Source organism: Carcharhinus amblyrhynchos, chromosome 10, assembly GCF_965287045.1.
Source record: "Carcharhinus amblyrhynchos chromosome 10, sCarAmb.v2.hapA, whole genome shotgun sequence".
Classification (NCBI taxonomy): Eukaryota; Metazoa; Chordata; class Chondrichthyes; order Carcharhiniformes; family Carcharhinidae; genus Carcharhinus; species Carcharhinus amblyrhynchos.
This window is the reverse complement of record NC_137333.1, coordinates 1,146,108-1,159,646: the sequence shown is the minus strand read 5'-3', so window position 1 is coordinate 1,159,646 and position 13,539 is coordinate 1,146,108. Positions and strand designations below refer to the sequence as shown.

At 42.1% G+C, this 13,539-nt stretch overlaps 1 protein-coding gene across 1 annotated transcript in view; it reads left to right on the top strand.

Moving 5' to 3' along the window:
• The window catches only part of LOC145349508 (Golgi pH regulator), a 48,374-nt gene extending 35,139 nt beyond the window's left edge, over positions 1 to 13,235 (top strand). Inside the window, exons 10-14 of the mRNA XM_080198051.1 lie at positions 1,420 to 1,512; positions 2,722 to 2,817; positions 5,253 to 5,342; positions 7,832 to 7,897; positions 9,792 to 13,235. Coding sequence (XP_080054177.1) covers positions 1,420 to 1,512; positions 2,722 to 2,817; positions 5,253 to 5,342; positions 7,832 to 7,897; positions 9,792 to 9,998 — 552 coding nt within the window. The 3' untranslated portion in view covers positions 9,999 to 13,235. The remainder of the gene's footprint in view (positions 1 to 1,419; positions 1,513 to 2,721; positions 2,818 to 5,252; positions 5,343 to 7,831; positions 7,898 to 9,791) is intronic.
• Positions 13,236 to 13,539: the final 304 nt, after the last annotated feature.

The window sequence follows — 13,539 nt, the reverse complement described above, 5'->3', positions numbered from 1 at the left end:
CCACATCATAGTTGAACTCAAACACAATGACCTGTGTATTTTGCATTAAATGGTGGAACATTATATCATCTGCCGCAAACAATCTGATAAATTGTGTCATGGGAGAAGTACTAGCATTATGAATAAAACCTGATCCTAGTAACGTTTTAAGATGAGAAGAAAAGATATTTGAATCAAGTGTTAGGAGTTAGTTCACTGCTTCCCAAATTCTCTCATTTACTGTACTTTGTACTGTCACCTGGACATTTGCCAGATGTTTAGAAAAGAAAACCCATGGTAAGTATAACCATTTGTTAGCTCGAGTGCTGTGAGGAAGCAGTATTATTGTCAACACATTTTCCTTATATCTTCTAAACAATGAAAATAAAGTCATAATTGAAAACTAACTTAGGAAGTAACTGTGGTATGGTTAAAGATAAATTGGGATAAATCACCACAGGAAAATGCATGATGTAGAAGATTAATTGTTTCCTTTTGAGTCACTTCGTACAAGAGCCATTGAGCATTTGTGTTTTGTGGCCTGCACGGTTACATATCATAGGAACTACATACAAAGTTTTAAACAAGTCTTCATTAATTGACAGATATCTCAAGTGACATGTGGGATAGAATCTTAAACACAGGAGGAGCCTATTTAGCCAATTTTGTCTATGCTGTGTTTTTGAAAGAGCTATCCAATTAGTCCCACTCCACCGCACTTCCCCCATAGCCCTACATTTTCTCCATAACAAAAATTTATCCAATTCGCTTTGAAAGTTATTATTGAATCTGTTTCCACTGCCCAGATCTTCATGACTCGTTGCAGAAAAGTACCCTCAGGTCGGTTTGTTTGCCAATTCACTTCAATCTGTGTCCCGCTGGTTACCAATTTTTCTGCCTGCAGTAATAATTTTTCCTCAGTTGCTCTATCAAAGCACTTCACGATTTTTGAACGCCTTCATTAAATTTCCCCTTAATCTTTTCCGTTCTAAGGAGGGCAACTTCAGCTTCTTCAGTTTCTCCAGGTAACTGTACTCTGGGTGAGTGCAGCCTTCCCTGAACTTCCTTGTTGTTTTCCCTAAAGTGTGCTGCCCAGAACTGGCCACTATACTCTGAACCAAAATCTAACCAGTAGTCTATCAAGGATTAGCATACCTTCTTTTGGAGTTGTTTCAAGTCAGGATCTTGTTTATCATGTCTCTAATTTTGTTTTGCCATTGATCCACTGTGCTCTGAGAAAATGAAATAGCTTTGAGGCAGTCATGTGCAACAGAGAGATTATAAGCACAAAAACTGCATGTGAATGAATTGAGAGAATTCCAGATCTTCCCTGAAAACTTAATGGGATTGATCTTTGCATTTCCTTACCATAACAGAAACAGCTTAGAGATGCAGAAATTTGGTGGTGCTAAAAGTATGTCTCCTTTTTAATTTCCACAGGAAAGAATTGAATACTCAAAAACATTTCAGGGAAAATATTTCAATTTCTTGGGTTATTTTTTCTCCATATACTGTGTCTGGAAGATCTTCATGGTGAGTAAATCTTACCATTATGGCACTGCTACAACTGAATGAGAAGGATGGGCATGACAGAACCATTTGTAATGTTAAGCTACCATTTGTAGATCTCAAACCCCTAGCCCCATAAATCCCAGACAATTTGCTTCTCTTTTCATCTAAATCTTATCCGACAGCTTGTCCTATTTGAATTTTGTCATTTGGTAAGTGTAAACCACTGAATTCCCAGCCCAGATGCCTCAGTTACGTAAGTAAGCTTGTCTCTCCCTCACTCACTCACTCACTCACTCACTCCCTCCTTCCCTCATACTCTGTCTCTCTCACTCCTCCCTCGCTCCCTCTCTCAACCCCTCCCTTGATCCTCAGTCTTGATGGCTTGTTTGGGAGGGGAGGAGTAGATAGGATATGATATAAAGTTCTTCACTCCAAGGGTTGTGAAAATCTGGAACTCTGTCTCTTCCCAAAAATCTACTGAGGCTGGGGAGGTCAATTGAAAAATATGAAACCAGGATGGATTGATTTTTATCGGGAAACAGGATTAAAAATTTCAGAACCAAAGCAGGTAGATGAGTTAAGATATAAATTAGTCATGTTCCAGTGACATGGTGGAACAACTTCAAGAAGCTTAATGTTATCCTCAGGTCCTGTTTGGTTATTACTGTAATGCAGGCCAACTACAAAGGGCTCAGTGAATTAATTTTAAGCACTTGACACCCACATTAAATATGACGGTAGCTTTCATCAATTGCTTTCATTCTGACTTGTTAAGGTGGGCATGGTGGCACAGTGATTAGCACTGCTGCCTCACAGCGCCAGGGACCCGGGTTCAATTCCCGGCTTGGGTCATAGTCTGTGTGGAGTTTGTATATTCTCTTCGTGTCTGTGTGGGGGTCCTCCGGTTTCCTCCCACACTCCAAAGATGTGCGAGTTAGGTTGATTGGCCATGGTAAATTGTCCCTTAGTGTCAGGAGGACTCAGAAGATAAATATGTGGGAGTATAGGGGTAGGACCTGGGTGGGATTGTGGTCAGTGCAGACTCGATGGGCCAAAATGGCCGCTTTCTACACTGTAGGGATTCTAAGAAACTATTTGTGAGTGATCTCTTGGTTCTTACCTATGTTAACATAGACAAGCTCTGATGTAACTGAAATATAATCCATTATAGATAAACCTGGTCTTGTTGGCTGTTTGATTTGTGTTTTTCTCCCCACATCTAATTTGCAGGCAACCATAAATATCGTCTTTGATCGAGTTGGTAAAACAGACCCAGTCACTCGTGGTATAGAGATCACTGTGAACTACCTGGGCATTCAATTTGATGTGAGTATAAGTATTGCTCATTGTAACATCTGATTTCTCGATGTTGGATAATGAATAACACGGTTGAATCCCTACCATTAAATGAAGTAGTTACTGCTCAATACCGCCTGGCTCACACACCTACCATTCCTCATCAAGTTATCCAAAGTAGCGTTAAAAGCATGAGCAGTTTCATGAGTGAGCACAAAACCATTTAACCAACAAAGCTCATCACTCCACTACATGAGATATCCAGCTTTTGTGTTTGAAGGCTGCATTGTTGGCATATCATGGAGGTCACACACAAAGTTTGGTAAGGTGCAGAAGGAAGCCATTCGGCTGATCGTGTCTACACCAGCAACTCGCTGGATTTCTCCTGCCTTCCCCCCGTAACCCTGCAGCTTCTTCCCTTTCAGAAAACACTCTCATTCCCTCCTGAATGCTTCTATTGACCCTACCTCCATCACACTCTCAGGCAGCATATTCCAGACCATAACCAGCCTGTGCACACAAAGTCTTTCTTCTTATCCCTATTGCTGCTTTTACCAATTAGCTTAAACCTCTGCCCGTTCGATCTCGATCCTTCTGTTGATGAGAACAGTTCCTTCCAATTCACTCTGTTCAAAGCCCTCATGATTTTGATTGCCTCTATAAATATTCTCTCAGCCTTTATTTCTTTAAGGGAAACCATGCTAACTTCCCCAATCTATCTTCATTAATCAAGTCTTCGTTCAGTTACACGTATTTCAAGTAACAGGTGTGATTCTGATGTGGGATAGGATCTTAGAGCATAGGAAAAGGCCATTTGGCCCAATGTGCCTGTGCAGGCCCATTGAAAGAGTTATTGAAGTAGTCTCACTCCCTACCCTTTCTCCAAAGCCCCTGTAAGCTTCTCTTTTTCAGCTATTTGTCCAATTCCTTTTTGAAAGTTACTAATGAATCTGCTTCACTGTCTTCGATCCCAATGCACTGCATTAACTTTCCCCTCCTCTCCCCTCTGGTTCTTCTGCCAGAGGCGTTTCTGCCAGAGAGGCAAGTTAGCTCCACTGCCTGACAGCTCCAGGGACCCAGGTTCAATTCAGGCCACAGGTCACTGTGTGGAGTTTGCACATCCTCCCCGGTTTTCTTCCAGGTGCTCCAGTTTCCTCCCACAGTTCAAAGATCTGCGAGTTAGGTTGATTGACCTTCCTAAATTGACCCTAGTGTCAGACGGTTAACAGGATAAATATGAGGATTACGGAAATGGGGCCTGTGTGCGATTGTGGTCGGTGCAGACTTGATGGGCCAAATGGCCATCTTCTGCACTGTAGGGATTCTATGATTAGCATCTTGGAAATACAGACTGAACAGAATCCAAAGTGAAAAGGTGGTTCTGTTATAGCTGCCAACATTAACAAATCAGAAAGGAAATAGACCATTTTCACGTCCTTATTTTTGTGTTTTTATGGAACTGAACCAGTTTCATTGTGAAGTAATTCTGTAAAGTTCAGTTCCCCTGACCTGTCCTCACACAATGTCAAAATAGATAGCAGTTTCATCAGTGTGTTTCACATCGTGCTGTCACAATCAAAATAACCTGTGTGGCAGTTAAAAAAACAAAGATCATTTTCAATCATTGCATTTAATTTCATAAAATGCAAAGTAATTATGCCAGGTAAGTTCGGAATGAACCCTCATGTTGAGTGTGAGTGGCCAAATAGGTGTGAGTACTGTTCTTTCCATTTTCATCACTGACAACATAAAAGTCTGAAATAAGAAACAAAGGTCATTCGGCCCATCCAAGTTTAGCCTTCTCATATATCTCACCTAATTGAAGAGAACTTCCCTGCTCTTAAGTAATCCTGTTATCATATTTTATATATTGCTCCAAATATTTATTTTTCCTCTTATAGTTGACCTCGGGGCCCTGAAATGTCTGTGAGTAGCGGATTCACCTCTGAGTCAAAGAGTTCTGGGTTCCAGTCCCACTCCAGGACTCAAGTGCAAAAATCAAGGCTGATGCTCCAGTGCAGTACTGAGAGTGAGCTGCACTGTTGGAGGTGCTGTCCATTGGATGAGACATTAAACCAAACTCCCATCTTCCTCTGGGGTAGATGTAAGAGATCCCTTGATCTTTCAAAGAAGAGCAGGGAAGTTCTCCCTGGCATCCCAACAATATTAATCCCTCAATCAACATCGATGATCCAGCCATCATTACATTGCTGTTCATGGGAGCTTGCTGTGCACAAGTTGGCTGCTGTGTTTTCTATAATGCGCAGTGATTACAATTCAAGAGTGTTTCATTGGCAGTAAAGTGCCTTGGGCTATCCTGTGGCTGTGAGGGATTTTTTCTCCCTCTCGTGTAAGATTGTATTAGCTCTGAGTTATATATTTTCTTACGGCACTTGGTTTCTGAGCAGAGTAGGAAACATTCTGCCTTCAAGTAGCATTTTCACATTGGTTTCCTTTGAATGCAGGTGAAGTTTTGGTCTCAGCATATCTCCTTTATACTTGTGGGAATTATTATCGTCACTTCTATTCGGGGCTTGTTGATAACACTCACCAAGGTATGTGCAGCAACTAAGTTAGCATTCACTGTATGTTTTATTCATTTCAAAGAGTAGTGTGTATATTATAGAATTTCTATTAAACTTTTCTTGCTGCTAGTGCATAATTCATGGTATTTTTGACATGATTAACAGTTACAGTTCGCTGTCAGTTTTGAATTACAGCATAGCTCACAATGTATTTATTATATGGAGATGCTGGTGTTGGGTTGGGGTGGGCGCAGTAAGAAGCCTCACAATACCAGATTAAAGTCCAACAGATTTATTTAGTAGCTAAATAAACAATAATAATAAATTGCTACAATTATATATACAAATTATAAACAAATAATAAACCTGTTGGACTTTAACCTGGTATTGTAGACTTCTTACAATGTATTTATTACGCCCATTGCTTGCAGCTCTTCCAGTTCTCGATTTATGTCTCTGATTTGTGTCTCACAGCTCCAGAGGCCTGGTCTCGATTCCCGGCTTGGGTCGCTGTCTGTGTGGAGTTTGCACGTTCTCCTCGTGTCTGTGTGGGTTTCCCACGGTTGCTGAGGCTTCCTCCCACAGTCCAAAGATGTGTGGTTGATTGGCCATGCTAAAATTGCCGTTGGTGTCCTGAGATGCATGGGATTGGTGGGTGGACGGGTGGGGATATGGGGGTAGGGCCTGGGTAGGATTGTGGGCAGTGCAGACGCGATGGGCCGAATGGCCTGTTTCTGTACTGTGGGGTTTCTATGGTAAGGTAACCATAGTGCTGGGGCTGGCCTTCTGCTTTTCTTTTGGATGGCATCTCTCCCCACCATGCTCTCATTGCCAGTGTGTGTCCCTGGCCACATCTCTCACCCCATCACTGGACCAAAGCCAACCTGCACCCTGGCTTCCATCACCTGCCAACCTGTCTGAACTGAATAAGAGGAGAGAAATGAACAACAAGGAACAGGGAGAAGACGAGAGAATCAGAACAGTGAAAGAGTGAGAAAGACAACCAGACAGGAAAGAGGAGGAAAAAGATAAGATACAGAACCAAATCAGAGCAATAAAGAGACAGAAACCGAACAAAGAGCTGTACAAGAGAAACAGATGGAAGAACTGCACAAATGAGCATATATTGTCCCTTTCTTACACATACACACACAATCATATATCTGTATACATGCTCATGCTTTCACACTAGACATACACACACATTGTCTCTATCTTCCACATGTGTTCATGTACGCACTTACGTATCTGTTTACATACTCATGTTATCTCTCAGATATACCAGCTGCACTCTCTGAACACTAGCCATTAGGCATTTGTTTTTACATATCTCTACTTGTTGTTACTAGCTGAAATTTATTCACAGAATCATAGAATCCCTACAGTGCAGAAGGAGGCCATTCAGCCCATTGAGCCTACACAGACAACCATCCCACCCAGAGCCTTATCCCCGTAACTTAATGTATTTACCATGCTAGTCTCCCAATACTATGGTCAATTGAGCATGGCCAGGCCATCTAACCCGCTCATTTAGCATGGGAAGAAACTGGAGCATCCGGAGGAAACCCAGGCAGACACAGGGAGAACGTGCAAACTCCACACAGGCAATGCTCCAAGGCTGGAATTGAACAGTGTCCCTGGTGTTGTGAGACAGCAGTGCTACCATACTGTGTGTGCCAGTCAACATTGTCATCTCTACATAAAAGCAAATAACTGCAGATGCTGGAATCTGAAACCAAAAGAGAAAATGCTGGAAAATCTCAGTGGATCTGGCAGCATCTGTAAGGAGAGAAAAGAGCTGATGTTTCGAGTCCAGATGACCCTTTGTCAAAGCCCAAAAACCCAAGTCACCAGCTTTGACAAAGGGTCATCTGGACTCAAAACATCAGCTCTTTTCTCTCCTTACAGATGCTGCCAGATCCACTGAGATTTTCCAGCATTTTCTCTTGACTGCCATCTCTAATTGCTCTTGAGAAAGTGGCAATGGGTCTTCTGCACAACTCGCCACAATAATTTTGAACACATATGAAATTTCTTCTCAACCTTCTCGACTGTAAAGAGAGCAATCAAAACAGCAAATGCTGAAATACGCAGCAACCTTTGTACAGAGGAACAGAATGAACTTTTCAAGTTAAATATAGCTGTTTTTCAGAACTGAAAAGTGGTAGAAAAGTCATGGGTTATATGACATTGGAAGAAGGGAGGAAGAGGAAGAACAGGGGCCAGGGAGTGGGCCTAATCAAAAGATGGGGTGCAGTTTCTTGTGAAATGTCACACATTTTACGACAGTGAAAGGAGGGCGGGGCAAAAAGAACAAAAGGGAATGTGTGAGATAGTTCAGAGGGCAGGACAGATATAAATGACAAAAGATTTCCTACTACAAAAGCTGGGAGTGGCAATGAATATAGTCAAGAAACAAAGGAGGTAAGCAAAAGGAGAGCAACCCCATCCCTGGTATTGTTCTGGTAGAGATACTTCTGATATATTTTTATGTAATATTTGTTTTGTTTCCCTCCTAGTTTTTTTACGCAATCTCCAGCAATAAATCATCAAACGTTATAGTACTGGTCCTCGCACAGATTATGGTAAGTACCTGATCGGCTGGTGCGGCTTGTTGGTGATTTACAGGCAACGCAAGATAAGAAGACAAATATTTCTTCCACTTGCTGGCTTCAAAGAGCCCTATTTGAAATGAGTTTGGACAATTGCAAAACCACATTCGAGAACAAAATTGTTCTCAATTCAGTGAGAAATTTAGCTTTGTTTGGAATATTTAAGTATCAAGTAGATCTTAGCTTTGGTCAGAGAACAGGATTGTGCAGAGAATAGGAGCTGCAGCAGTGGGATTAGATATGAGATAGACGTGGGTAAAACACCTGCCTCTGAGTTAGAAGGTTATGGATTCAAACCCAGTCCAGAGATTTGAGCACATGGTCTAGGCTGATATTTCCAGCATAGTACTAAAGGAGTTCTGCACTCTCAAAGATTCTGTCTTTCAGAGATGCTAAACATAGCAAAAAAAATCACCAGTTTCAGTGAAGCTTCACCAAGTCTTGTGCCGTTCGTACGTTTTACCAGAAGTCTCAATTCAAATATAAATGCAATATTTTTTATTATAAATGATTTAAGGGGATTTTTTCCGTCCAGGTATTATAGGAGCAAGAGGCATAGTCATTGAGTATCTTCAAGACTAAGATTGACAGTTTCTTAAGAGTTAGTGGAAGCAGCAAGAAAGTGGAATTGAGGCCAAGATCAGACCAATAGGAACGACACGGTGGCACAATGGCTAGCACTGCTGTCCCACGGTCCTGGGTTTGATTCCCAGCTTGGGTCATTGTCTGTGCGGAATCTGCATGTTCCCCCTCTACCCTCCCCCCCCCCCCCCCCCCCCCCCGCCCCACAACACACACGCACACGCACACCCAAACCCCCACAGTCCAAAGATGTGAAGGTTAGGTGGATTGGCCATTGTACATTGCCCTTAGTGTCCCTAGATGTGTAGGTGAGAAGGATTAGCAGGGTAAATATGTAGAATTTCGGGGACAGAGCCTGGGTGGAATTGTTGGCGATGCAGGCTCGATTGACCAAATGGCATCCTTCTGCACTGAAGGGATTCTGTGAATCACACCGGGTATGATTTTATTGAATGGTAGAGCAGACCCAAGGGAGCCACATAGCTTATTCCTGCTCCTCTTCTGTTGTTTCAGGGAGGGGAAACACCTTGTAATCTTTGTGTGTATCTTATGTCTTGTATAAAGTCTTACGTAATGTTCAACTACAGAAATCAAGCTTTATCCATGTCAGCAGTTGAAATATGTGTTCACTTTTTGCAAATTGCTCCCCAAGAAAAATTCCCACATTTTATAATGGTGCTTGCCTGTGTAAACATGTCACGCTGCAATTACCTCGCCTCCCAGTGGAGGGCACTGTACCAGCAGAGTGTAAATGCGGAGTGACAGGTTGAGGCAGTTTACATTGTAAACATTTGACAGGGGAACTTGTAATGAAGAATAAAGATAAAGTTTTAAAGTTCATTTATTAGTGACACAAGTAGGCTTACATTAACACTGCAGTGAAGTTACTGTGAAGATCCCCTATTTGCCACACTCCAGCGCCTGTTCGGGTACACAGAGGGAGAATTTAGCAGAGTCCAGTGCACCTAACCAGCATGTCTTTCCGACTGTGGGAGGAAACTGGAGTACCTGGAGGAAACCCATGCAGACGCTGGGAGAACATGCAAACACCACACACAGTGATCAAAGCCGCGAATCGAACCCGGGTCCCTGGCACTGTGAAGCAGCAGTGCTAAGACGGATGGTAATAATTTTAAAATGGGAATAGATGTCCATCTGATCAAATATACGTAACTTTAATCCTTAACCCTAACCCAAATTCCACAGAGAGTGAGCAGTAGCTTTAAAAATATTAACATTTATTCTGATTCACAATTTTACCCTCTTGTCCTTTCTTTTGGTACAGGGGATGTATTTTGTGTCATCGGTGTTGCTGATGAGAATGAGCATGCCCCTTGAATATCGCACCATTGTCACTGAGGTCCTGGGAGAGCTGCAGTTTAACTTTTACCATCGCTGGTTTGACGTCATCTTCCTAGTCAGCGCACTGTCCAGTATTGTCTTCCTGTATCTGGCACACAAACAAGCCCCAGAAAAGCACATGAGCTTTTAGAACCACTGCTAACCAGGGCACTCATCTTCTGCGCTGACATCCACTTTTTGAAACACTGGACCATAACCTTGCATCAAAACCCACCGTTTGTATATTGAGAAGGATTGAGGAAGGGCAGTATACAGACAGTCGGCCCAATTGGGGATGACAAAACCTGGATGGTTGATGGTTTGATGTAAAAGGTATGAAAAATTTAACTTTTATAGAAGGCTTCATCTGGATAAGTGTCAGGAGTGAAATCACTGCTAAAGTTTACAATAAGTTTTGAATTGAAGAAATTGGAATCACACACAGTAAATTGTTTTATTGAAAACTTGGATGTTAATATTTTGTTTTTTGAGGAATAAATTTTCTATTTGTTATAATGGAGGAAAAGCAATGGGAATGTACACCTTCAGTTCCCCAGTCAGCAAGGCTGCAACTGGGAGTGTGTTTCTTAAAGTTGACCCTTAATTCTCATCCGCAGGTAATCTCAAAGCCATAGGAGCTGTGCGTAGGAATTTGATTGACTTCCTGCTCTGTAAAAAAATTCTGAAAGATTGTCTTTTCCTTGGAGCAAACGGGAAGTTGAATTTTAATAAGACACAGCTCTGGTCTTGCAATGGAGACTTGCTGAAGTGATGATCCCAGCGACATTGCCACTTCTCTGGGTAGCCTCACAGGTTTCTGATCAGTGAAGTGTATTATCCAGGGTGTGCCTCAGACTGTTCCAGTGAATGAAGTGTGTCGATGATGACCTTCCCAACTGATTTCACACAAGCAGCGTATGCACTAGGTGGAAGCACCTTCAACACGTGCATTGTATGTCATCTGAGTCTACCTCAAGTGTGTGTGTGGATTCTCGATCTTTTAGGGTCGTATTTTACAGTGTCTGATTTCTCCAGGTTCTTTATTACTCTGATTTCAGTATTTCTGTCATGATGGTACTTCTGTGTTTTTCCCAAAAAACTTAGAGGTCCAATTAATTAAATATTATTTGTGCAAAGAAAATTACTTGTAGAAATCATGAATATTAAATATGAGCTATAGCAGGTATTGAAGTCAATAATTAAGTGTAACAACAAACCTTTAATATTCTGAATGATCTTTTAATAGCTTAGTTTTCTTCATGCTCCCAGTGCCACCTGCTGTTCCTGTGCAATGAATCATAGAATCCCTACAGTACAGAAGGAGGCTATTCAGCCCATTGGGCTTGCACCAACAGCAATCCCACCCAGACCCAATCCCTGTAACCCCACGTTTTTACCCTGCTAATTTCCCAGACACTAAGGGGCAATTTAGCATGGCCAATCCATCTAACCCACACATCTTTGGACTAGTGGAGGAAACCAGAGAACCCAGAGAAAAACTACAAAGACATGGGGAGAATGTGCAAACTCCACACAGACAGTGACCCACGGCCAGAATCGAACCCGGGCCCCTGGCACTGTGAGACAGCAGTGCTAACCACTTGAACTTGTGCCTCGCTGTCTGCACTCGCTGTTAACTGTTGATCTCCCAGGTTTTGTTTTAAATTTTTACTTGTGCCTTATAGTTTTGGTTTTGTGTAAACACGAGGTCATCCAAACTGATGTGATGTATCCTTGCTCTCTCAAAGTCCCATTCATCAATCTCTTGTGATCTCTGACCTGCATTGGGTCCAAGGTAAGCAACATGCCCCTTTTAAAATTCGTGTTCTTAGTTTAAATCCCTCCATGGGCTTGCCCCTCCCTATCTCTGTAATCTCCAGCCCCACAGCCATCCAAAATCTCTCTGCTCCCCAATTCTACATGTTACCCATCCCAGATTTTAATTGCTTCACCATTAGTAGTCATGCCTAGGTCGCCTGGGCCCTGAGCTCTGAAATTTTCTCCCTACACCCTTCTGCCTCTCCATCCCTCTTTCCTCCTTGAAGTCACTCTTTAAAACCTACCTCTATAGTCAGGTTCCTGGTCACCGTCAAGTTTTACTTTAAAATGCCCTCATTAAATTCTTGAGACTTTTTTTTACATCACAAGCACTGCAGGAATACAAGTTGTTCTTGTATATGTACATCCAACTTTATTTTATAATCTTGCATTTTGCGTACTAAATTACAAAAGGAACAGAATGTACAGGCAGCCATTTCCAGGTCTACCATTTCAGTGTTCATTGTTGAATGAGGATGTGACACTCAGAGAATGGATATGGCTGGGATATTAACCTTTAATGCAGTACACAATAAACTGTGATCCATGTACATTGATCATTTCCATCGTCTCATCTGAAAACACACACTGACACGCACTCTCACGCACACCAACAAACACACACATCCAACGCATGTGCGGGCACAAACGCAGGCAGCTATTAACTGAAGTATGTAAGAGCTATGATTTACCAAAGGCTGCTCTGAACCGTTGATGATAGAATAAAATAAATTTGCAACTGAGTGAACTCATTCTACCTTGATTCCGAATTAAAAACTTTTTCTAACTTTAGCAGGGCTTGTGAGCTGTGGAGTCTTGAGGACGGTTACTAAGTCAAATATAGCAGATGTGTTGCTCAAACAACATCTATAATCATTGTCCTGTATATCCATCTTGACTGATGTGAAAAAAAAAGCATAAAAAGTTCCAAATATTGAGTTTGAAATTGAAGCATAAAAGCAATGGAAATATTAATCACCTGTCTCTATGAGGGAGCTTGTGGGTGTCTTCCTTGCATCTAACCGGATGATTCTGGTAACATTAAATTGCCTTTTCAATTTATAGATTCCAATGGATATGAGATGTATATCCAGCACTTGTGTTTTGAATGAATGTATGTTGTCTGAGCACTATGAACTTCTCAAAGTTTAATCTCATTGCTGCTGATGTTGTGCTGGATGAAGACATGGAATCTCCAATTTTTGAGATCATGATCCAAGGTTCACGTCTCTCCAGCCAGGGAAAATTACCCCATTGCACTCCTTAAGCGTTGATGACTGGGGAGGAGCTTTCCAGAGTTCCTCCAGAACTGGTAAACGTTTCTTTCATCACCCAGGCGACTGATTGAGGAATGTCAGGGGCAGTGTGATTTTTTTTTTTGCTCAGCAGGCCAGCAATCAGGTGAGTGATCTCTAAACCCAATAGTCCAAGGAAAGTTTAAAGCTTATCTATTAATATCAGAAGTAGGCTTACATTAACACTGCAATGAAGTTAGTATGAAAATCCCCTCATTGCCACACTCCAGCACCTGTTTGGGTACACTGAGGGCATAGGCCAATACACCCTAACCAGCATGTCTTTTGGACTTTGGGAGGAAACCGGAGCACCCGGAGGAAACACACCAGACCTCATTGAGACGTATAAGATGATGAATGGGATGGATAGGATAGAGGTGGAGAGACTCTTCCCGCTCAAAAAGACAGTAGGACTAGGGGGCACAGCCTCAAGATAAAAATGGGGCGGTTTAGAACGGAGTTGAGGAGGAACTTCTTCACTCAAAGCGTGGTGAATCTCTGGAATTCTCTGCCCGTTGAAGTGGTGGAGGCTGCCTCGCTAAATATTTTTAAGACGCGGGTTGATGGGTTTTTGATAAG